This window comes from Denticeps clupeoides, chromosome 18 (assembly GCF_900700375.1).
Source record: "Denticeps clupeoides chromosome 18, fDenClu1.1, whole genome shotgun sequence".
In the NCBI taxonomy this organism is placed as follows: Eukaryota; Metazoa; Chordata; class Actinopteri; order Clupeiformes; family Denticipitidae; genus Denticeps; species Denticeps clupeoides.
In genome coordinates, this window is record NC_041724.1 from 12,682,190 (window position 1) to 12,706,290 (window position 24,101).

A 24,101-nucleotide genomic window follows, 5' to 3' on the forward strand; every position below is an offset into this window, starting at 1 on the left:
TTCTAATCAACATGAACCATGGAGGTGAATTGGAGGTCATACGATCTTGTGATTTCAGTTGTGGGATTCTACTGCCCTGTTTGAGTAGGGATTTTTCTTTTTTTTTTTTTGTGTGTGTGTACACTTCACAGCGGAGACTGCTTTTCACAAAGTGTGGTTTATTTTTTTTGTATTTATTATATGCATGTTCACTACTTTTTGGTGTACAGGCCTTTGATAAAACGCCTTGGTTCGGTTGAGAATTTAGAATGAAAATATAAAGCGTTCTTTGCTTTGTGTGTTTGAGTGCAAAATGACAGATTAATCTTGCATGGAGGCAGGTCTCCAGGAATCCTGTCAGGTTCTTTTGTTCAGTCTGAAGGTTTTGGTTTCAGGGGCTTTTAAAATAAAAGAAACGACAATGAAGCATTTATAAAAAAAAATTTGTGTGTATGTGTGATTCATTTGTAAACCTGACCTATTAAGTGAAAATCCACCACAAACTAGCTTTTTAAGACAACCAAATTAAGACCTCTAATAATCAATGACAAGTTTATTTTTGAATATTGAACCAAGAATACAACTGTTCCAATCTCAATATTTCTTGAAGACAGGCTTTATTTATGGTCAACTTTCCAAGTTGGAGGCTGATTAATCTTGTGGTGTGTTGGGATAGTTAAAATATTAAACAGGATTTTCCCTGGTAGAAGTCCCACTGGATTATATTTTAGATTAAGCAAGACAGACCTTTAGCTCTTCTGTGACTAAAGCAGTGCCACGTTCACTTTATACCTTGGGGTCCTTGGAATTGAAGAAACACCATTTATACTGCAGAATGCACAGAACTGTAAAAGATGTAAACCGAGCCACAGGAAGTTGCATTGCACTCAGGAGATCGGGGTGCATTAAAGACACATTAAAGCGAAAGAGTGTGTGTGTGTGTGTGTGTGGCTTTCAACAGTCTGCTGTCCTCTTCTTGATCTCTTCAATTAGACTGTCTCTTGGGATGTTCAGCTGAAAAAGAGAAAAACATGTAGGCCATTGTTTAATTGCAAAGTAGAGTTTGATTACAGCAGGTATAGTGCTTGCTTGTTTAGTAACAATTACAATTAATACAATTCTATTTAACCTGTATTAAAACATACAAAAACATTTTCTTTTAGTCAAACCCATTTCCTAATTAAAACAAGGTTAACTTAATTATATTATTGTTACTCTATAGACTCAAGAATACATCCATTCCAGACACAGAAGATGCTCTGATTTGTTCCATGTTTTTCAACCACACATTCTATTTTCTTTTCCATTTCATTGTAAAGAATGAACGTCCAAAGATTAGTCATTTTCTCCCATCCATCAGTTCACTTATCACAAGTATCCTGAAATCAAATTAATATCGCAATTGCGTATTGTGGAAGTGACGTCATCTACTGACCAGATGGGAGATACAGGAAACCGAAACCGCAATATAATAACGTGTTTAAATGGGAGGAAATAACGTCTCGTTTTAATCAACAAAGTATAGTTTACCTTGTAAACCATATTTAGTCTTGTTTTTATTAGTCAACAATATTACATGATATTTTATTAGTTATGACCAGCATATAAGTCTCGTCCTCATTGTGTCAAAAAGGTTTGTTGACTAAAATAGTCACTTACAAATAATTTAGGATTTGCTGTAGTAAACTGTGACTTATATAATAAATATGATACCTAGTTACCACTGTCCTCACAAAATTTTGAAACACACACCTCCTCCCTGGTGGTGACATTGCGCAGCTTCACCACTCCATCCTTCAGCTCCTGCTCTCCTAAAATGGCGACCAGAGGAATCCCAGTGTCCTCACAGTGCTGTAACTGACTCAGCAGCTTTGGGTTCTTCTTATACATCACCTCTGCCTGGACAGACATGCAAACAAGAGTGGGCACACCGCATTCGGGGGCAAATGAACGTGTTACCACAAAAACACCCCTCACCTTGACACCAGCATCCCACAGTTCAGCAGTGAGTTTGAGTCTCTCTTCCAGAAGATTCTTCTGTGCAGAAGCCACCATGACCTGAGTTTCTGTGGTGCGCACTTTCTCTGCCGAGGTCTGAGGGGGAAACATTTCAAAACTGTTTCGGGCACACAAAATATGCTTTTTATCACAGAGATCAAGCAGAATATTATCTCGATAATTGATCAAGTTAGTTAGAAAAAGAGGGCTTGTCATATTAAAACCAATACAGAATTAGTCTTAATTCAACAATAAATCATTCTCACCTCAGCCTTCTGTTCCATTATAGAAAAGATCCTTTCAATGCCGATACTGACACCAACACAAGGCACCTTCCTGCCCTTGGGGTCGAACATGCCCACCAGTCCGTCGTATCGGCCACCCCCAGCAATACTCCCTACACTCACAGAGGCTTCCTCGACCCCTGGCCCATTCTGAGGGTCCTGGGTTTGGGGCACACCAGCTTGGGTCAAGATGGCCTCATAGATCACGCCTGTGTAGTAGTCAAGGCCACGTGCCAAAGAGAGGTCAAATGCCACCTACAGACACACATTTAAATAAAAGGTCAGATAAACAACTACACATACAAGGCACTTGTTGTACTTGTAGTGTATTTTTTTCTGTCGTAAAAAAGATTACCTAAATCAGTGGGTCTAAACCCTCCGCCCTACTCAGTTTTCATACCCTGATCAAGTGTATCACATTCATTATCCAGCCCTTCATTGTTTCATACATTGTGGGTTGGTAAATACTTGCCTTTTTTTCTGCCAGTAACGGCGTTATTGTAACACTGTTATTCCCATCACTGGTATTTGTTCACTTTTAGTTTTCACTAATTCTACTATATTGTAATAGGGTGTGGCAATATTTACTTAGATGTAAATGATCTGCGGAACCTGCATCGTGACGTGGCTTCAGTTCGTCTCTAATGTATTCATTTTTACAAGGATAAATGGATACTCTGTGTCCATATTTTAGATGGTTATAAGCCTCACGCTGTACATAATATGAACTGCTGGGGTGTCCAAATCTCCGTGGTTCTCTGTGAATCTGTGACTGCACACCACCACTTCACCCACTTTAAAGAATGTCCCAAGTGAAACCTCTGACCTTGTCAGTGATCCGGAACAGCTGCAGGTAGACGAAGAGCTGCTTTATGTCTTTGAGACCAGCAACTGCGTCACTACTCTTTGAAAGCTTTGGGTCCTCCAGCAGTCGCTCGACTAGGTCCATGCCACCTGTAGATCATGCAGATGTCAGAAAAGTCTTTAAATTAAATAAATAAAATAAAAAAGGGCAAAATATTCAGTCCAGAAATAAGAACAATCCTGTCTACATCTTCCTCTTATTAGAGCAGGGGTGAGCATGGGGTGCTTTACCCTGCAGGCTGACGTAGCCCCCGATCTGATCAGCAACCTCCTCTGGTAGCCCCTTCTCCTTCACCATCTCATTCTTCACCTCCTCCCATGGCAACTACAATAGACAGTGTTTATATGAACTTGTTTTGTTTTAAAGGGAAAAATTCCACCTCTTGCACATTATTCATTGTTTATTCCATTCTGATTGGCTGCTAGGTTATATATTTGGAAAATGGAATACAGCACAAAGTAATTTCATAAAGAAGAATAATGGCCTGCAACCACAGTAAATTGGCCAACAAGTAGCAAGCACAATCGATTACTGATTATTTCTTACACAAAAAAATGACCATTTACTATGAAAAGTCCATTAAAAGTCACCAGCAACCGCTTTTACTGCAGGCATGTCATGGTATGGACTATGTGAAATGAAAATTCAACAGTGCATGATAGAAACAAAACAAAAATAAGCGCACCTTATCTAGCTTGTCCACAGTAGAACAGACAGTACGGAACTTCTCATCCGGAACCCCGCACACAGCAAACATTCCATCCAAAATCCGTCTGTCATTCACCTGTTTAAATTCAATTTAAACAGACACGCTCAATTTCCCCGACGTTGCAGTGCACACTTAATAACAGTATAACACATCATTTTCACAGTTCTAGTCAGACTATTCCATTGTGGGTTCACTCTCTCTTACACACACCACGTCCTTCTGTGTTCTATGTTGTACCTTGATACGGAAGTCACCCAGCTCCAGCTCACTCAGGATCTCATGGACAATTTTCAGACACTCCGCATCAGGGATCATCGGATCGTACTGCCCGGCAATGTCGAAATCCTGAACCGGAACAGGCAGAACATTTACAGCACAAAACAGACGGCCTTATCCTTACAATCAGTAGTTACTCGGACAAGTTAAGTGTCTTGATCAGGATCATAATGGTAATAAGCTGGGTCTTTTGGTTCATAGGCAAGTATTTACCAACCCAGAAAAAAACCCACAACAAAATGTGTCACCCTGAGTGAGCAGTGGGCAGCCATGAAAGGACAGTACTTTGCACAGCGGCACCACAGTGGCACCTTGGCGGTTCAGGATTTGAACCTGCTCTGATTATGGGTCCGCTACGCCACACAGAGAATTAAGAAACAGTCCAAAAAATATAAAATGATTGCCATACAGAGATTCTGCGTACACCGTTGTCAAAGATAAATCCTATTGAACTTTGACCTATGCACGCTGTGATGCGTTGTTGCACCACCAATAGAAACAAAGCATTAAAACAGCTCTGAAAACAAGATGGACATGTTGATTATAGCAGTATATTCCATATCAGAACTATTAGGCCAGGTGTGTTGACAGTGAACTATCCGGTTTACCGGGACGGAGGGGAGATGTACGGAGGAACCACGCCCAACCCTCACACGTTCCTCGCATTATTCTGTGCTATTGAATGCTAAATATTTGATTAAGCAGTGGTTTATAACTGTATGATTTTACAGTAGAATTAGACCTAAAGACTGACCTTGTGGTGGCTGTATTATCTTCGTTCAATTCATCAATTATAATGTTAATTCATGTATTGAGAGCAGTTTGACAGTCAATGTTTAGTACTGCCATATAAGGTAAACACTGCCAGATTACAAAACGGTTGACAGTAAGAGAATAGTCATTCACATTTTACAAAAGTTGTCACAGTATTTTATATAGTAATTGAAATAGCTAACCTTTACAAGGGTAACTTGTAATTGTACTGAATTTCAATTCCACAGTAATGTTCCCAACAGTATATAGTAGTATATTGTACCTCTTGTAAATAGTTAATGTACATAATTAGGAAAATGTGAGTATTTGGATAATTCCTTTATTCTTGTGCTTCCTTGCAGTGGCTGTTGGATAAGAAACACTGACTCACGCATTGGTAAAACTCTCTGTAACGGCCACGGGTCATGGCAGGGTTGTCACGACGATACACCTTGGCAATGTGGTAGCGCTTAATGTTGGTAATTTTGTTCATGGCCAGGTAACGGGCGAATGGCACCTGGAGGAAGAAAGGTTAAGGTAATAATAAAAGAAGTCCAGCAGCGAAATTTGCTCTTCCACTGCAATCTTCACGTAACGGAGGTTTAGACAAGTCTGTATCAGTAGGTCGAGCTGGTTGAGTTTTATGAACACTGGGCTACCATCAAAACCGCAGAATATTGTTCATGTCCAAGTAATTGAACCACTAACTTCGAACATACTAAAAACCGAGCAGACTTTATCACAGCAACGAGGTTATCCAAGGATACGGTGAGGTCATATCTGAGGGACAGCAGCTCCCCTCCCTGGTCCTTCAGGTCATAGATGAGTTTGGAATCCTCCCCATACTTCCCGGTCAACGTTTCCTGACGGAAAACAGAGGTGACAGAAATAATTGACACAAATGTCAGTGATATTTCACAACAAATTAGTATAAACGTTTGAAGTGAGTTGTGTGAGTTTTCCTTCAGGTTCTCTGGTTTTTCCCAAAACACATATCTGAGTGAACGGCAACCTGAAGCCCTGATGTGTTAAGTGGTTATGGATAATGAGTGCAATCAGTGCAAATCCCAATGAGTTGCACATTCCAAAGACAGGCTGTGACAGGAATGGATAAGGCAGCGTTGCATAAACACTAACATTAGAGTTAAAAAAACAGTTAATAGAAAAATGGAAAGAAAGGAATACCTTCAGCTCAAAAACTGGCGTGTCAATGGTTTCAGCGCCGTGGCGTTTAAAGCAGTTGAAGATAGTGTTGAAGACCTTCTCTCTGATTGCCATCTGTTTGGGGTTGTAATCACGGGTTCCCTGCAAAAAATATATATATTTTTTATCTATATAAACATCTATTTACAGGAGGTTTAATAAAAAAACAAAAACATGAAGATAAAAAAGAAGAAATGGAAAAAGTATTCTGGACACCAGTAGCAGCAAAAATAAATGATGGTAAATGGTTTACACAAAATGGTGTTAAAATGGTCTCTCTCAAACCTTGGGTGTCTTGAGGACAAACGTTTGCTTCCCATCGTCTCCATCTAACTGAGCTTTCAGCTGTAAGAGTCTGGCAACTTCCTCATCAATCTGAAACACACAGAGATGACCTTGTAATCATTGCCTGTGGTGATGGGAAGTCTGGTCGGTTTATGGGGTATTTAATGATCAATCATTAAATATAAGCAGTTATAGCCCATACCCACTACACACCGATACAATCCATACATTACATTATAAAGATCGATTATAGTGGGAGTGTGTGCGATCTATGAACTTGATGTGGCTGAATTTAGAACCATGATGTGTGTGTGTGTGTGAGAGAGAGAGTGTGTGTGTTTACCTGTGGGATGGTCATGCCAGAGGAGGAGCGTTGCAGACGTGGAAGCACATGCAGAGTCCGGCGGCCCATGAGACCAGCACACACCCGCAGTGTCACCAGGCCCAGAGTGTTCATTTTAGCAGTGCAAAAAAAAAAAAAAAAAAACGAAACACAGGCACCAGACCAACAGAAGATGTTGAGTCCAAAGCAGAAAATGAGTTTTAGTCCATCCGCAGGGATCATTTACAGTGTTCCACAGCCATCATATAGGATTCAGGAATTCCCAAGCCGGTCCAGAGGCCCAACAGCGACAGATGAGAATGAAGGGATGGGTTTCCACGGCAATGGACAGTAAGAACAGGAGAAAAGTGATGAGCATCCCTATCACTAGGGGCGTGTGGCATCACAGCAGCCAGGAGGTAAAACATAAGAGGAAGCTCGGGTCAAAAATCAACTGAGGATTTCAGAACGCTGAATTCACAAAGCTTCCCAGAGTAGGAGTGCAGATGAACACAAATTCAAAAACACAATCAGTGCTCCTACTCTGAAGGCATCTATGAACACAAACACGTTGGAACAACCGGTTTTTATCTCAAGGGCATCACACACAAGACTACTTTCATTCTGTGTCAATGTTGAAGTAATTCGAATTCTGTGCGGTGGAATGGCTCCACACCCTCCCTGTGCCCAGTGCCCTGGGATGGGATGTGAGTGAGAGAGTGAGCAGTTCTAATGCAACTTGCTCACTTCAGCACGATCAGGTTTTCTATGGCTACAGAATTGTTGAAAAGTAAGATGGTATGAATTTATTTAACCCTTTTATTATGTCAGGGGTAGTGTGCAAAGGTTTTAGGCAGTAGTAGGTTTACTAGTTACAGTAACACTAACACTTTACAAGTAACACTGAAACTGTTCAGCAAGTTTCAAGCATGAAAATAGTAAATTATGAGAAAACGAATATGGCAATTTCATTTTATTAACAGAAAAATCTGTTAATATCTAGAGATATGCCAGAAGATCTGGGTCTTGGTCTCTTCAAACCACGTAATGAATGAGCTCCTAGAAGCAAGTCTACAGATGGAAAACCAAATTAGATTGCCGCTCAGAGAATAATTCTATATTTGAACCGTGGAGACTTTTTGTCTCTTTCTCTACACATTTCATTGTTACATGAAAATTGGGAAATTCTGCAATAAACGGTTCAGGTAAATCAATACTTGATCTGTTTTTTATGTAAACAAAAAAAGAAAATCACTTGAGGCGAAGTTGAACAGCGGTTTCACATTGCAGAGTGTGGCATGCCCTCATCCAATGACTGATTAATTATAAACGCAGCCAAAACTTTTCAGGGAGTGAAATATGCAAATAACGTGCAAAAAAAAAAAAAAAAAAAATCACATTACATGCTTCCAAACTGCAGCATTCTGACAAATTCTCACATCATACAACTTTAGACTATTATAACATTTGTTTCTGCATTTTTCTAAAGTGAAGTGATTGTCATTGTGAAACACTGCAGCACAGCACACGGTGACATAACAAAATGTGGGTGATTTTAACCCGTCACCCTTGGTGAGCAGTGGGCAGCCATGACAGGCGCCCGGGTAGCAGTGTGTGGGGACGGTGCTTTGCTCAGTGGCACCTTGGCGGATCAGGAATCGAACTGGCAACCTTCTGATAATGGGGCTGCTTCCAGGCCACCACTGCAAATTTATGGTTTTGAAATTTTAATAAAGAAATCATATATAAAAACCAAAGTTGAGGGTGTGCCTCCTGCAGAAGTATTGGAACGTCACTCAGAACATGAAGAGACACGCTTTATTTCGGTCTGAGTTTTATAAAGGACGCAAGTGAAACTGTTCCAGGGAATCACCGTTTTTAAAATCGCTCATTCAAAACCTAATAGAATTTGAGCTGCAGCACAACAGAAGGGTTAGTGGTGGGCAGTGGTGGCCTGGCGGTTAATCAGAAGGTTGCTGGTTCGAATCCCGAGCCACCAAGGTGCCACTGAGCAAAGCACCGTCCCCACACACCATCCCCACACCCGGGCACCTGTCATGGCTGCCCACTGCTCACCGAGGGTGATGGTTAAAAGTAGCGGACATGTTTCGTTGTGTCACCGTGTGCTGCGCTGCAGTGTTTCACTATGACAATCACTTCACTTTCACTTTGTCATGTTGTCAATAGGGATCCGCGTCCCTGCGGCGACATTTTCATTTTAAAACGTTAGGGAGGAACCGTAACCGCAGGAACATCCACAGTTTACCGAACGGTTGCATCAGCCGCTCGCAACACACACAGCCAAACACACACCTCAAACAACACACACACACACACACACGGCGCACCTCCCGGACATCATCTGCGTTGCGGATTCGACCCACGTGAAAACACGGCCGAAACAGAAACTCAGCAGCGGCGGAGCGACAACATGACGGAAGCGGCGCGGACCGAACTACATAAATGTTCATTCCACGTTCATTTTACTCCCCGGGAAACGTGGGAAAGAGCCGTGCGCGACGCCGCCGACACGTACATCTCCCGTTCGAGCACAACGTGAAGGAGGGAGGGAGGGAGGCAGGACGCTCCGCCCGGCTACCGACCTGCGCCTTGCTCGCCTTCTCGGCCTTCAGGTTCCTGACCACCTCCCCCTGCGCTTTAATCGCCTCCTGGAGCCGCGCTTGGTCGGCCATGGCGCTGGTGCGGAGCGGCTCGGCTGCGTGTGAAGTGGACGAGAGACGGAGCGTGTGTCGCAGGAGTAACGCGTCATCGCCACGCCCACAGGCAAGCCACGCCCACCGTCAGTTTCAACATTGAACTTGAACCACAAGTAAATGGAAAATGTGGAGCTCCAAAAACATCAAATACTTTACTAATGTAATTAACTAAAAAAAATCGTTTCTTTCCTAAAGCTTATTGTATGACTACTGTTCACAACCCTTCATAGTTAATATAGTACAAATATACACAGGCCAAAAGTTTGGACACACCTTCTCATTCAATGTGTTTTTTTATTTTCATGACCATTTACATTGGTAGATTCACACTGAAGGCATCAAAACTATGACTGAACAGAGGAGAGTGATTGAGTGCTGCGGCAGATGACCTGGCCTCCAGTCACCGGGCCTGAACCCAATCGAGATGGTTTGGGGTGAGCTGGACCACAAAGTGTAGGTAAAGGGGCCAACACACACACACACACACACACACACACTTTCACTCAAATGAATACAGTCAAAAAGCTTATAATAAACTTGCAGGATTTTTTTATTGTAGCAAAAATAACATAGTCATTAAAAAGGTTCATGTAACAGAAATCAAGCACTGGATGAAATGTTTTGAGGCACTTTTTTTTTTTTTCTTTTAAACAGGATTTGCAATGGGCAAATTTTATATGCATCTCTTGGACAACGTTGAGATCATCACCTTTCATCCTATGGACACCAAAACAAAGAAATCACAAAACCGCTTCAACAACAACAGCTCTGTATGATTCTGTTTTTAATCTTCCTATGCAATTATGTTACTTGAGTTACTGACAGCATCATGTTTCATTTTGGCAATGGTGCTCTTAGGGTGATTGGATGTGTTGGGTTTACACCAGACATCGCATTTTTTGGCCAAAACACCTGACCAGAGCACCTTTCTCCACACATTTGGGGAGTCACCTACATGCAAACTAAAAACGTGGTTTCTTATTTTTAACTCTAAGTAATCACTCTTGCATTTAGCCCAGCTCTCTGGAGTTTAACAGCTTATTGTGGTCCTATGGACAGAAACTCCATGACCCGTTCTGGAGTTCAATGAAGGGGTTGAATACTTGCCAATTTCATATACAATGCACAGGGAACACAAAAATAAGACCTCATAGATCTGAATAAAGAAAAAGTCTTGGATGAGCTGCAGTCCTGGGGCCACTTGTGTGGGTTGTAGACTCCTGCTACCACTAGAGTAAAAGCACCGCCAGTGTTCATAAGTGACCAGAACATCAGCCAGAGAGCATAGGACCTGAGAAGTGGTCTGGGGTCACCCCCTGCAGAACCACGCCTTTAGTGGGGATGTCTTGCTAACTCCCTATAATTTCCACCTGTTGTCTATTACATTTGGACAACCGCATATGAAATTGATTGTCAATCGGTGTTGCTTCCTAAGTGGACAGTTTGATTTCACGGAAGTGTGATTGACTTGGAGTTACATTGTGTTGTTTAAGTGTTACATTGATTTGTGTGGTGCAATGTATTTCACCAACTTTTTTTGAGCAGATTAAAAGAACATTTCAATTACAGGTTGGAATGTAACAAGGGGGGAGGTGAAAACTTTTGCAAGGCACTGTTGGCCGGTGTGAGAGCGTGTACAGAGTAGTAGGATGTTTGCTTGTTATCTTACAGCAGCAGCCTGTGGCAGCAAGTCCACGATGGCGGCAGCCCGCTGTCGTAAAGCTTCGTCACTGCTGTACTGTATCATCTCGAGCACGGACTGGCCATTTTGCTTCACAAACTCCTCCCCCGCCTGCAGAAAAAAAGCTTGGTGAGGCGAGGCTGACTGTCCGTTGTCTTACATTACACCCAAGGTCACGAAGGGCCAGAGCCCAAACACAACATACTCAACTAAGCATGTAATCACAGTTTGTCCACCAAACTCCCCGAAAGTACACTTCAATGAAGATATTTTTTAGTTCTATTTCTATTTAAAGTTCTCCATCAGTGATTACAGACCCACCTGTTGGCTACTTGTCACCAGCAGGTACAGCACTTCTAGACTCAGAGTTACAACTTCGGGGTCTGCCATCTTGAGTGTGGCACAGAGAGGAGGGAGGAGGCCACCTTGTGTCAACATGAGGGAGAATACCGAACCTTTATGAGCAACATTGCCCACAATCCTCAGCACCTGCACATATGAAGAGGGTAACATTAAGGCAAAGGTTTAGTAAAGCCATACAACATCACAAAATATCAGGAACATGAAGAAGTGCTTAACTTCTTAATGCAAGTCGGCTGTCCCGCAAACAGTGCATCAAGAATGTATTCACAATGCTTCAGATTTTTCACATTTTGAGGTCCAATTTTTACATTTTTACCTAATTGTACACAAGTGAAAGCAAAGTGATTGTCATTGTGAAACACTGCAGCACAGGACAAGCAGTGTGTGGGGACGGCGCTTTGCTCAGTGACACCTCATTTGCACCTTCGCGGTTCAGGATTTGAACCGGCAACCTTCCGATTACGGGTCTGCTTCCTTACCCGCTGGGCCATGTGCATAATTTTCAAGCATGGGGTGTTGCAAATTTAATACGTTTTGGAATAATCCTTTAACATAGCACAATTTGGAAAACTTACAGGATGAACTGTTTCTTCAAAAGCAAAAGCCTGATTAAAATACCACTACATTCAAGTCCACAATGAGTGTATGTAACTTCTGACCACAACTTTGTTCACCTAGCTATCTATTTATTTATGTAAAATTGCTCTGGGCTGCACTCACCATGCAGTTGATTCCAAGAGACAAAGGTAGAAGCTGGAGAAGCCCGGGCAACAGACCAAAGGACAATAAAGCAGAACACCATGCAGGGGAGTCAGCTATTGGGAGAAAAAAATTTGATTATTACTTTTACACTGTTGTGCCGACATGCAAAATTAAATGTTATATAATAATGTGATATTATATTATGACTATCTGTGCAATAATGTAATCTGTGTATTCTTTACAGTCTATTATATTTAACCTCTCACCACAATCTGGTGCATTTTGGTGAAGGTTAGTGCTGAGCAATAAGGCAAAAACATTGAGATATACTCAAATTGAATGATTAGATTAGATTGGTTTACATAGCAAAACAAGACATTCAGAAGGTTCTAAGGCTCTAAGATGTTGAGGAAAAAACATTTCTAATATTTAATTTTTATTTAAAAAATTACTTGCTCTAGTTTCAAGTATATTTTATTAAATTTGCGGGCATCAGTCAATATTTTTTTTGTAAAAAAAAATTTAAGTTTAAATTTTTTTTTTTTTAAGTTTTAAAGTGAAGTGATTGTCACATGTGATACACAGCAGCACAGCACACGGTGCACACAGTGAAATTTGTCCTCTGCATTTATCCCATCACCCTGAGTGAGCAGTGGGCAGCCATGACAGGGGCCCGGGGAGCAGTGTGTGGGGACGGTGCTTTGCTCAGTGGCACCTTGGCAGATCAGGATTCGAACCGGCAACCTACTGAATACAGGGTTGCTTCCTTAACCGCTAGGCCACCACTGCCCCTAAATATGAACGAGACTCTCTTGGGATGTCTGGCAGCCATAAGTCTCCATTTAAATGTAATGTCAGCACTCAAAATATGCCAACTTCTGCCATTTTTATCATGACCATCATGAGCTGAATTTTAGAACAGTCATCGATTGAGAGATCGTCCAGCCCAAGTGGTGGTACCTGTGAGGTTGTTCACTACCCAAAGAGTCTCTTTTGTGAGGGCTGGGTGCATCTGGAGGACCCTGTGAGAAAATCCACATAGCGCAGACAGGACACGGGTGTCCCTCACACACTCTTCAGTGTTTTCGCATGCACTGCTTGCCAGGAGATTGCCCAGGCAACGGACCAAGGGCCAAATGAGCTGTTTGGGGTAAAAGAAAAAATAAAAAAAATTAACGAAACATTACATTTTAGGCTGCCCCACTATACAAGCATATCCTCAAAATATGTTACATTAGATTTTCATAAGATAACCAGGAATACACCAAATTTCAATCAAAAAACACTTCACAGAATTCAAGACTGAAAATGTAGGGAAGGTATTAAGACATACTAGCTCCAATCCTTCTTGAAGGTCACCTTGAGCCACAGTCTCTTCAAGAGTTATCAGGAGGGAGGAGCAACGTGACACAACACCTTGGCTGATCAGTTCACTTTTGTCCACTTCGCTGTCAGGGAGTCAGGAAACGCATTGCTCAATTTTTCTTTTTCACTAATCGGGTATAAACAAAAAAAAAACAGATTCTTCAAAAGAACTTCAATCCCTCACCAGCTGGCCAAGTAGTGCAAGCACCAAGCACATTCAATAGCAGCTCCAATGCCAAACTCAGGGTCAGGGGTCAGTCCAGCAACGAGATGAGGGATCAGTCCCAAAGTCAAAACCAACCTGCGAGCAATCGTCCACCAATCAGCATTGCAGGAAACAATGTTTATTATGTGTGAGGTGTGGAGATCACATTTCTAAAATACATAAAAATGTCAAAAACCTTTTTTAATGCCAGTCAAATAAGTGGTACTTGGCATCTGAGAAGCACTATTTACACATATTACTGTTACTCAGTAATGCTTTTGTATACTGGTGGTTCAAAATGTTGGGTTGTGTCTGGAAGTCAGCTGTGTGGGTGAGACTCACGGTGCAACTTTCGAAGCGCCTTCTCTGGCTTGGAGTAACTGGGAGAGCGTAAACGCCACAGCTTCCAGCACGGCTAGACTCCCACCATGGTTCTGACGGAGCACAAACTCAGTCCAAATCCGCTGCTGGACCTGTCCTCTCACACAGTTTGAATGAATGCCCTGGAAAATGCTTACCTGTATACAGCTGACCAGCGCCATCACTATCCCCTGGGCCTGCAGCCTTTCCCTCACCGGCTCACTCTCAGCACACAGGTTCCCCAGCGTGTAAAGACACAACTCCTAAAAATAAAAAAAAGGGAAAATGGTTTTATCCAGCATTCATTTTCATTCCAGCATTCATTTTTATCCAGCATGATGCGCTCACAGTGGGCTGTTAAGCACCACTACTGCATATAAGCAGAGTGCTTATTTCATACATATTTATTTCATGTTTTCCTACAAAAACTACACTTTTTCTTTTCTTTTTTACATTGACATCATTAATGGCTTGTTACTTTAGTTCCATGCAGTGGCAGCCCAGTGGGTAAGGAAACAGACCCGTAATCGGAAGGTTGCCGGTTGGAATCCTGAACCACCAAGGTGCCACTGAGCAAAGTACCATCCACACACACACACACACACACACACACTGCTCCTATGACAATCACTTCACTTTCACTTGAGGTTAGGCAATGGCAAACAGAGCTTTTTTTTTTTTTTCCCATCTCCAGTGTTTGCATTCAGAGTGAACAAATGTCATGTAGACTGCATTCATAAGTACATACACTTCCACTTGACTGAAGAATCTGTGCATTGTTGGACCGGCATTGAGACTTCTTTAATTGATCAGAGAGATGACATTAAATGATGTGCATGATGTGTAAGTGCATGTAACTAAGTGCACTTACAGTAAACTTGCCTCTCTGCCCTGAGAGGTAGGTGAGCAGGTAGGGGGTGGCTGGCAGACATGCGAGCCCCACGTTGGGGCAAGGAGAGTGAGAGAGCTGGTGCAGACATTTTGCTGCCTCCACACGACACTGGGCATCTGAGCCACTCAGGAGACCCACCAGAACCGGCACGCTGTTCTCCAACCTGCGCACAAACACACAGACATGCAACGAGCAGGAACGGCGTCACTGAAACGCTGCGCACCAGGCGTATCGGTAAACGTGGCAGGGAACAGTGCACGGATGGAGATACCGGATGAACGCGACGTGGACCTCAGGGCTTCTCAGCACATTTCTGAGCGAACGCAGCGCGGTGGCCTTGTCTTCACCACCAGTTTGAAGCTTGCACATTATCTCCACAACCTTGGCAGCAAACAAACGAACAAATAAATGGCACAATTAAAAGCATGAGATATTTGTTCATTAATAGGGCTCGAACGTCACCTGTTCACTGGATGCAGGCTTAACCGAGGCCCGCGTGTGCTCTTCATCTCCTTCCTCCTCATCATAGTCATGCAGAAGGAGCCTTTTGCTGACGAGATGGCGGTCCCGTCGAGCCTGCCGCAGCACTGCGATTTAAAGGGGAACCGCTGCAGGTTTTAAAACTCTCTCATCTGTTCTAGACAAAGCTAAAATATTTTGAGGCATTAAGGTGACAAGTTCATGGAATTTGCTCATCAGTCCCTATACGGCACTAAAGGAAGTTGGAAAAGGAGCAAAGCCGACAATATTCCTGAACTGGGCTCATTTTGTCCCAGTAAATATTTTAGTACACAATAAGAGATCTTTTTAAAAAATGATTATTTCCTTGTTACGCCAGACTTCAACTGCCTTAACAGTGTTGAGTTAAAGACCATCATTAAGTAATGAAATTAAATCCATTCTGCATTGGAATATTTATGGGTTCATTTCACTTCCGTTTTTCATCATTCTAGCATTCGTTTGCGGGGTTTTCATAATTGCTGGATATTAATAAGTAAGGTAAATAAAACTTAAAATGGTCATTTTATATATATTTACATTGATATTATTATAATTTATTATTGTGCATGAGACTGTTTCAGGCTAAACGCCGGTGTGCAGGATTTTAAAAAAAGACGAAGAATGACTTCATTTAAAATAATATATTCTTTTATTTCCTTCACCGTTCGTTTTGAACACCTGACAAAGTATAAAATACATTTGGATGAATCCTACTTTTTACCTTTCTCTCGCTCGCGTCTCTTTAACTTGAACTCCTCTGAGCGGATCCCCGGACCACGAGCCTTGTGCCCGACCGTTCTCAGCCGCCACATCACCGCATCGCGTTCAGGGGTAGAATAGTTTTAAAAAATAAAGTTACTAACACACGCCCGCTGTACTTTAAACGTCCCTGTCGGTGCTGAAGACCTGCCCACAACCTGCCCTGTTGCTGCTGTTCGACCTTCTTCTGCGGCCGGTGTTGTGAATGGATCCCGATTAAAACAAATGACAGCGCCCCCTGGCGAGAACGGCGGTCACGATGTTCACTCTTAGGAAAAATATAATCTAAAAAGTTGTAGAAAATCTTTTTACAACATGTAAAATTGTGTACATACACATAAAGCAACCATATATTGCTGTATACAACAGTCTCTTTAAAAAATCTACATTATGTAGGGTGCCCAGATTTGAACTTCAGCTTTGAGTCATGAAGGATTTTTTTTTTTTTTTTTTTAAAGGGAAATAAAAAGGTGCACAGGTCCTTCTTCGCCTCCATTCACCATTGCCTTCTCATCACTTCCTCATGCTTGATCCTGTGTATTCTTTAGCAACTTCCTTTTCTGGAAAAGAAAAAATTTAAATGAATAAATCCCCGTACCACATACCCGCATAGCTAGACCTAAAACAACGACTGCTGTGCAGCAGAGACAATCAGCTAAGTTACAAACCACCACGAGCCATATTGAGAGAAATTTCAACGGCAAATAAAATACCTTCTTTGCAGCTGCCGCGTCAGCCTCACGTCCGGACACCTCCACTTCTTCTGTCTCTTTCTCCTGGTGCTTTTTCTCTGTACGTACATTGAACAGAATAGAGGAAAGTAAAGTGTAATTTAGAAATCAAAATTGTCATATTGTACAACACAAGTGAGGTTCTATAATAAACCAAAAAAATGTCAAATTGTTGAACATCTCTCCAAATCAGGGAGTCATTGCTGCGATGGCGGCATTTCACAATCTTGGCTCAAGTTAGACGACGGGGACGGGTTTTCCAACAGTCCTGAATGTTTATACTGAACACTTTCTTATCGTTTGCTCATGTTAATGAGCATCTCACAAAGTGAAAGTGTAGTGATTGTCATTGTGAAACACTGTAGCGCAGCACACGGTGACAGAACAAAATGTGTTCTCTGCATTTAACCATCACCCCTGGTGAGCAGTGGGTGCCCGGGGAGCAGTGTGTGGGGACGGTGCTTTGCTCAGTGGCACCTCAGTGGCACCTTGGCTGATCAGGAGTCGAACCGGCAACCTTCTGATTATGGGGCCGCTTCCTTAACCGCTAGGCCACCACAGCAGCAATAGCGGCTTTTGATGATGACAAAGCCCCATGAAGTGTAAAAAGATGCGACTCTGGAAAAACACTCAAACATACTTCACTTTTTCCTGATTCAAAAAATACTAAATATGTTTCTTGCATTAGATTCTTCAAAATGGCTCCATCTTAAGTCTCCATGACTGCCACAGAGTAGTTGCAGCCAACAAAATCACCAAAAACAACCTAAAACTTTGCCATAATAAGAAAAGATGACCTAGAGGCTTTATGACTGTCTGAGAGAAACGTTGTCTCAAAACACCGTTTCCCTCACCGGCCCAACCAGCCCTGATCTAGATCTTTCCATGAATCCCAATGCGCTTCCCAGCCAATCATGAGGCGAGATCATGTGGTCTGCATGTGGTCTAATAAATGACATCGCCTTGTTTTACTCACTTTTCTTCTTTTTGGAGGAGACATCGGCGGTTGCCGTGGTGTCTGTCGTTTCCTGCGCTACGTCTGTCTCCGCCGGAGTCTTCATCCCCTGCTCTTCCTCCTGTTCGCATTTCTTTTTGATCTTTTTCTTCTTCTTCGGCTCGGGGGGATTCGGTTCAGGGTCCAGCTCTGGGGCATCTTCTTCTCTGTGCTTCCTTTTTTTACTCTTCTCTTTTACCTCAGCCGTGGCTGACGTTTGGGGTGGCTCTTCTGGCGTCTCGGGTTGGATGGGGACATCCGTGGCCTCCTCCATTTGTCGTTTTTTCTTTTTTCTCTCTTTTTTAGACGGTACATCTGAAGATTCCTCACTCTTGTCCCTTTTGGCATCGCTGTGTTGGGACGGGTCTTCTGTGATGTCTGCTGAGGAGCCCAGGGCCGATGGGGCATCGAGATCTTCCGAGAGGATCTTTGTTTTTTTGGACTTTGACTTCTTTGATATTTTCTCTTCTGATGAGTTCTTGCCTTCATGGTCTATGGGGGCTTCGTTTGTGGTCTTGGTTTTGCCATTTGGAGAAATCAGACCACTTTCATCAGTCAGTAATTTAACCTTTTTATGTGTCAGAAGATTGTCTGTGTTTTCGTCAGTAGGGATGCTCCGAGCTCCATTGTGCTTTGATTTTGAGACTCCGGCATCTTTTTCTGGTAATATATCCCCTTCGCCATCATCCGACAGAGTTTTTGAGACTTTAGATTTGCCAGTTTTAGAAGGAGTCTGATTAATTTCCACAATATTTGTGTGTTTCAAATGGATTTCATTTTTATCTGCTGATCTGGGCTGGGATTCAGTCTTCTTTTTGCTTCTTTTGGACGGTACATCTGAAGATTCATCACTGTTGTCCCTTTTGGCATTGCTGTGTTGGGACGGGTCTTTTGTGGTGTCTGCTGAGTAGGCCAGGGCAGATGTGTCTTCAAGATCTTGCGAAAGGTTCTTGTTTTTTTTGGACTTTGGAGTTTTTAAAGGTGTTTGAGAATTCTCCTCAATAAGACACGTTGACTTCTTCTTTGATGAGGTCTTACATATTTTCTCTTCTGATGAGTTCTTGCCTTCATGGTCTATGGGGGGTTCGTTTGTGGTCTTGGTTTTGCCATTTGGAGAAATCAGACAACTTTCATCGGTCAGTAATTTGACCTTTTTATGTTTCAGAAGATTGTCTTTGTGTTTCTCTTTTTTCTCAGCCATGGCTGACGTTTGGGGTGGCTCTTCTGGCGTCTCGGGTTGGATGGGGACATCTGTGGCCTCCTCTATTTGTCGTTTTTTCTTTTTTCTCTCTTTTTTGGATGGTACATCTGAAGATTCCTCACTCTTGTCCCTTTTGGCATCGCTGTGTTGGGACGGGTCTTCTGTGATGTCTGCTGAGGAGCTCAGGGCAGATGCGGCTTCAGGGCAGGTGGGGGGTTCGTTTGTGGTCTTGGTTTTGCCATTTGGAGAAATAAGACAACTTTCATCGGTCAGTAATTTGACCTTTTTTTGTTTCAGAAGACGGTCTTTGTTTTCATCAGTAGAGATGCTCTGAGCTCCATTGTGCTTTGAAGGAGTCTTTGCTTTGCCATTTTTGACAAAAGTCTGTGGATTTGAATCATTCTGACACTTTGTCTTCTCAGATTTAGAGACACCAGCATCTTTTTCTGCTAATACGTTCCCTTTGGATTTGCCCGTTTTTGAAGGAGTCTGATTACTTTCCACAATATTTGTTTGTTTCAAATGTATTTCAGCAGTTTTATCTGCTGAGCTCGGCCGGGATTCGTTACAGTGTTTCCCGCCATCTGCATTTTCATCTTTTGATGAAGTATTCGTCGACTTGTCAATTCCCAGAGTATTTTTCTTTTTGGGTTTGGCACTATTTTCTTTTTTTTTGTCTTTAGGAGAGGCCTTGGATTTGGGCTTCTTGACATTCTTCTCTTTCTTGGCGGGAGATACAGTCGGGCCGCTGGGATCCACTGATGCGATGGCTTCTTGTCTGGCGATCATCTGCTCATCTGTCAACATGGCAGTCAGAACAGCATTACTGGTATTTAGTGCTGGGAACTCCTATCATGCTCTTAAACACAATAATGTTTTAGGTCATTTATCATTGTCCTTGTCGTTGAATTGTATTGATCTGATTCATTAACATCAGAGCTATCAAAAATCCTTCTAATGTTGTAAATGACAATACTATCTACAAAAACCAGTTAATAAATGCATATTATCTGTATAGGACAATTATCAGCAAGAATTAGGCTCGAATTCCAATGAATACTGTCAAGTCTGTCAGATTATTAAATTGATTAAAAATGCAATAAAACTGAACTGAATTTGATTATCAGTTGGATCAGAAAATGTGGGCTCAACATCATCTTAATCAAACTCAGTCAACGACTGAATGGAAAATATGACAATTAAAACAATGACCCGGAACGTTTGAACCGCAGAGTATTTTCTCGTGTTTGGCGTAGTGGTACCGGTCATTATCATGGCCAGCGTCTTCCACTTGTCCATGTCCAGGCTGCTGTCCGAGTCAGACACGTCTCCAGTGACGGGCACGGACGGGCATGGTACACTGCCACTCTTCTTCTTCTTCTTTGCGTTTTTAGTCGGTGATTTGACCCTGTTCTTTTTCTCTCTGCCTGCCTACAGTAAAGCACACGAGGGGCAGATCAATATACTGAATACATTCTTATTGTAACAATATATAGGACTATATAAAATCTCTGTACACACAACAGCCTACCTTTGAACACCTTTTCCTGGCTTTCTCTGTAAAAGGAAAACATTTAAATGTAACTAAACAGACAGAGGAAAGTTCAGAGAGCAGAGGAAAAAAAAAAAAACTTCATTGGTGCAAATGGAAGTGCATAACAAGTGTATAACTCTACAACATAACTGAAAGAAAATTAACACAGTAGCCTGAGGACAATATCGAAGGCGAAAAAAGGTTTGGGATAACATGTGGCCACGTGGAGCTGCAATACTAAAACTACAGGCTTGAATCGTCCATTCCAGTAAATGCTAAATCAAAAGTGAGATCTAGGAAATTTGGAGGATTGACCTCTTCGCCGGCATTCCTGACAGACCCCATCATCATACTGAAAGTAACAGAGTTCGAATGGCATACTTTCATTATGAAGCACGGATTCTTTGGCAAATTCTGGACATGCTGTTTAAAGTTGGTCATGTTAAATCTGATGGATGTAGAAAAAGAGAAACTCCTACAATTTAACTAAATAGATCATAGATTGGCACTCTGCTACTGAGCCATTATCTGATGATATCATGTCGATTGGTGAACCCCCACAATAAAAAGAGATATGTTGTCTACAACAATCTTCAGGACGACCCACGGTTTGCACCATAGATACCCTGGGAGGTGGACAGGGGTCATCATGAGCACTGATCGGTCATCATTGCTGCCTGCACATAACCTCTCAGCAATTCAAGCATCTCCTGTGTTCTGTGCGACAGCCCGTGCTCATCATTTCACCAGGATCAACAGGTCAGTCCTCAGACCAGGTACTGACCACTGCATGAGGGAGTTTGGGCATTTTTATTTTATACCTTCACCACCGCTTGATGTAATTAAATTCAAACCTTTACACATCTACCCACCCACTAAACATGATCGCAGTAAGAATACCTGTTGACGGTGTGCTTGAAGTATTTGGAGGCTTGATGCCCGACAGTTGACAGCCACTGCATGAACAAAAGCATCATGTAAAAGTTCCCAAGAAACATTTTTATAACGTTTATTAATAAGTAAGACACTCACACGGCCCATTTGTTGTACACGTTCCATAGTGAGGTATTTGCTGTACTGGCTGCTACCTGGAATATATGCATTCGTTTTATTACAGTAAAATCAGTAAAACAATAAAGAAAACAGTCGCACGTCTCATTTGCAATTTATTTGTTTGTTTATTTCTGAACAGCAGCGCCGTTCAGAGGGTTGCAAACGCACGTCGCGAACCACAGCTAAAAGTAACACTACGTATCGGGTAGACGCAGAGTCGAGATCAAGTTCTTCCTCCGACACCGTAAACACAACGCACACGTGGGCGCGACCCCGCGCGCGCAGCGTGGAAGTGGGACTGACCAGAGGCGCATGCTTCTTCAGCACGCTGGCCGCCGCCTTATATCCGTTGTCTTTCAGGTGATGATAAATTAATCCGATCAGGTCGGTTTCCCCTGCTCGCTCCTCTGAAGTCATGTTTCAAAGTCGCGAAGGATAATTAAAAACAAAAAAGGTAAAACAGTTTATCAAACTGGAGACATTTTCGGACTTCTACTCATTGCTGTGCGCGGAAAGGCTTTCACCTTCGACCTGCAGATATACTTCCGGCGAGGGTCTGTAGAGCATGCCGGGAAATGTATTATTTAAACAAAAGTCGTAACTCGTCTGGTATCGTAAGTTGACTTAGGTCTATATGTAAGCTGTTCAGCTTTACCAAACAAAACATCGAGAACGCACTTATTTTAGCATAATAAATCATATTTTGCCTTTTTGGATTATAAAGAGCACTTAATCTGAGCAAACAGCAAAGGAACAAAATAGCGTGATACAACCCAGATTTGATAAATGAAGCAAATAAAAAAAACATAGGGCTGTGAATGATAATTTTTTTTCTTGTTATTATTCTGTCATTTTATGTAATGCACAAAACATCTTTCACTCCTTTCTGACTCTCAATTATTAACAAGAAGCTAAACAATAGGGTTCTATCCAGTATAATATTCTTAATAGTCAATAGTTTGACCTATTTTAAATAGTAGGTATTTGGGTATAATTATTATTTTTTCAGCTAAAACTAAAAATGGAAAAAAAATTAAACAAACAGTCCCCAGATACATTAATAATGATGTTGTCTGACTGAAACAATTTCTATTAAACCTCTGTCTCCTTCCTCTGCAACATTTATTCTACTCTCTGAATCATATGAACCACTGCTGCTTGAAATCAGAAAAGCAGGGCATGTTGGGGGTGACCTGGTTGTTTCTCATCATTTCACGGTCCTTAAAAAGACGTGGAGCAAACCAGAGTGAATTTTTCAAAAGCCTGACTTTTGCCTCACCTGAACTATTTGCTGACCTTGTTTTTCTCTTGCGGTTTCACATTTGCTCCAGTTTGCAGTCATCAGATGGGGAGGAAAATGCCCCCTCCTGAAATTCAGACGTGTAATGCTACAGAGAGGCTGGTCTAAGGCAACAGAGACAAATAACCGCGTTGCACTTTCGGCCAGTGTGGTCAGACGTAGCCAGAGCAGGTGTGTTTGGATAAGATTTTATACTGTGGACCTTGGGAATCTGGGAGTTAGTGATTGGGGGCGAGTACATGCCGTTAGAGGGGTGAAGCTCGCAGGGTCATGTACGCAGGTGGCCAGAGAGGTCGCCGGACTGAATGGAACTCATTCATTAATTGCAACCTAAAAGGAAAGAGGAAAATAAATAAATAAATAAATAAATAAATGGGGGCACAGCGTCCAATCGCAACACCCTGGCACTGGGCAAGGTGGGCTTTACCACTTTCTCACCTACATCGGGGTGGGCCACATAGCAGAAAAAGGCAAACAAACATATCTGGATGTAGGCATGCTCAGCAGAAAATGACGTCCAACTGACCAAAACATGCAGTCCTTGATGTAATTAAATGAAATGAAAATTGACTTTGTTGAGACTTCAGACCTTGAAGATCTGCAGGATCTTCACATCTTACATTTACATTGACAGCATTTATCAGACGCCCTTATCCAGAGCAACTTACAATCAGTAGTTACAGAGACAGTCTCCCTGGAGCAATTTAGGGTTAAGTGTCTTGCTCAGGGACACAATGGTAGTAAGTGGGATTCGAACCCAGATCTTCTGGTTCATAGGCGAGTGTGTTACCCACTAGGCTACTACCACCCACTGCCACCAACACCTTGAAGATCTGGGGGTTACAAACCCCCATGATTAGTTCACATCAGAGTTAGAACCCTGCTAGTAGCAGGATTTGGCTTTAACTTCTGAAATTAGGAATAGCTAGTCAGCAACTCTACTCGAGTAATGATTTTGAAATGTAGCATTTTAAACGCTTTCCAAACTATTTACCTCACGAAGGGTGAAGCAATAAACAACATTGTGAATTTGGTGTGATGGTCTTTGCCAAATGTTAATGCGGCTTAT

General features: G+C 42.2%; 3 protein-coding genes across 5 annotated transcripts; all 3 read right to left on the bottom strand.

Moving 5' to 3' along the window:
• Positions 1-514: 514 nt before the first annotated feature.
• hars (histidyl-tRNA synthetase) lies at positions 515-9,444 on the bottom strand. Of its 2 annotated transcripts, none has more exons than XM_028959991.1 (13): positions 9,278-9,444; positions 6,353-6,442; positions 6,050-6,169; positions 5,632-5,727; positions 5,256-5,381; positions 4,073-4,180; positions 3,812-3,910; positions 3,357-3,450; positions 3,088-3,215; positions 2,244-2,516; positions 1,957-2,073; positions 1,732-1,878; positions 515-993 (listed from the first exon to the last, which is right to left on the bottom strand). In XM_028959991.1, the coding sequence occupies exons 1-13, from the start codon at positions 9,365-9,367 to the stop codon at positions 934-936; spliced, it is 1,548 nt and encodes a 515-aa protein (XP_028815824.1). In that variant the 5' UTR covers positions 9,368-9,444; the 3' UTR covers positions 515-933. The 2 variants fall into 2 exon arrangements, with proteins under 2 accessions (XP_028815824.1, XP_028815823.1); XM_028959990.1 differs by lacking the exon at positions 9,278-9,444 and adding an exon at positions 6,696-6,845.
• A 479-nt stretch (positions 9,445-9,923) lies between these two features.
• On the bottom strand, positions 9,924-16,319 carry tmco6 (transmembrane and coiled-coil domains 6). 2 transcript variants are annotated; one of them, XM_028960843.1, is made up of 13 exons: positions 16,182-16,319; positions 15,422-15,546; positions 15,231-15,340; positions 14,939-15,122; positions 14,226-14,330; positions 14,050-14,141; positions 13,687-13,803; positions 13,471-13,585; positions 13,098-13,278; positions 12,156-12,250; positions 11,394-11,561; positions 11,061-11,183; positions 9,924-10,108 (listed from the first exon to the last, which is right to left on the bottom strand). In XM_028960843.1, the coding sequence occupies exons 1-13, from the start codon at positions 16,270-16,272 to the stop codon at positions 10,097-10,099; spliced, it is 1,518 nt and encodes a 505-aa protein (XP_028816676.1). In that variant the 5' UTR covers positions 16,273-16,319; the 3' UTR covers positions 9,924-10,096. The 2 variants fall into 2 exon arrangements, with proteins under 2 accessions (XP_028816676.1, XP_028816675.1); XM_028960842.1 differs by having other exon boundaries at positions 14,050-14,330.
• Positions 16,320-16,457: 138 nt separating this feature from the next.
• On the bottom strand, positions 16,458-22,263 carry LOC114768505 (axoneme-associated protein mst101(2)-like). Its single transcript, XM_028960841.1, has 8 exons — positions 22,036-22,263; positions 21,712-21,767; positions 21,580-21,635; positions 20,677-20,702; positions 20,408-20,576; positions 17,927-19,942; positions 16,933-17,009; positions 16,458-16,779 (listed from the first exon to the last, which is right to left on the bottom strand). The coding sequence occupies exons 1-8, from the start codon at positions 22,147-22,149 to the stop codon at positions 16,741-16,743; spliced, it is 2,553 nt and encodes an 850-aa protein (XP_028816674.1). The 5' UTR covers positions 22,150-22,263; the 3' UTR covers positions 16,458-16,740.
• Positions 22,264-24,101: the final 1,838 nt, after the last annotated feature.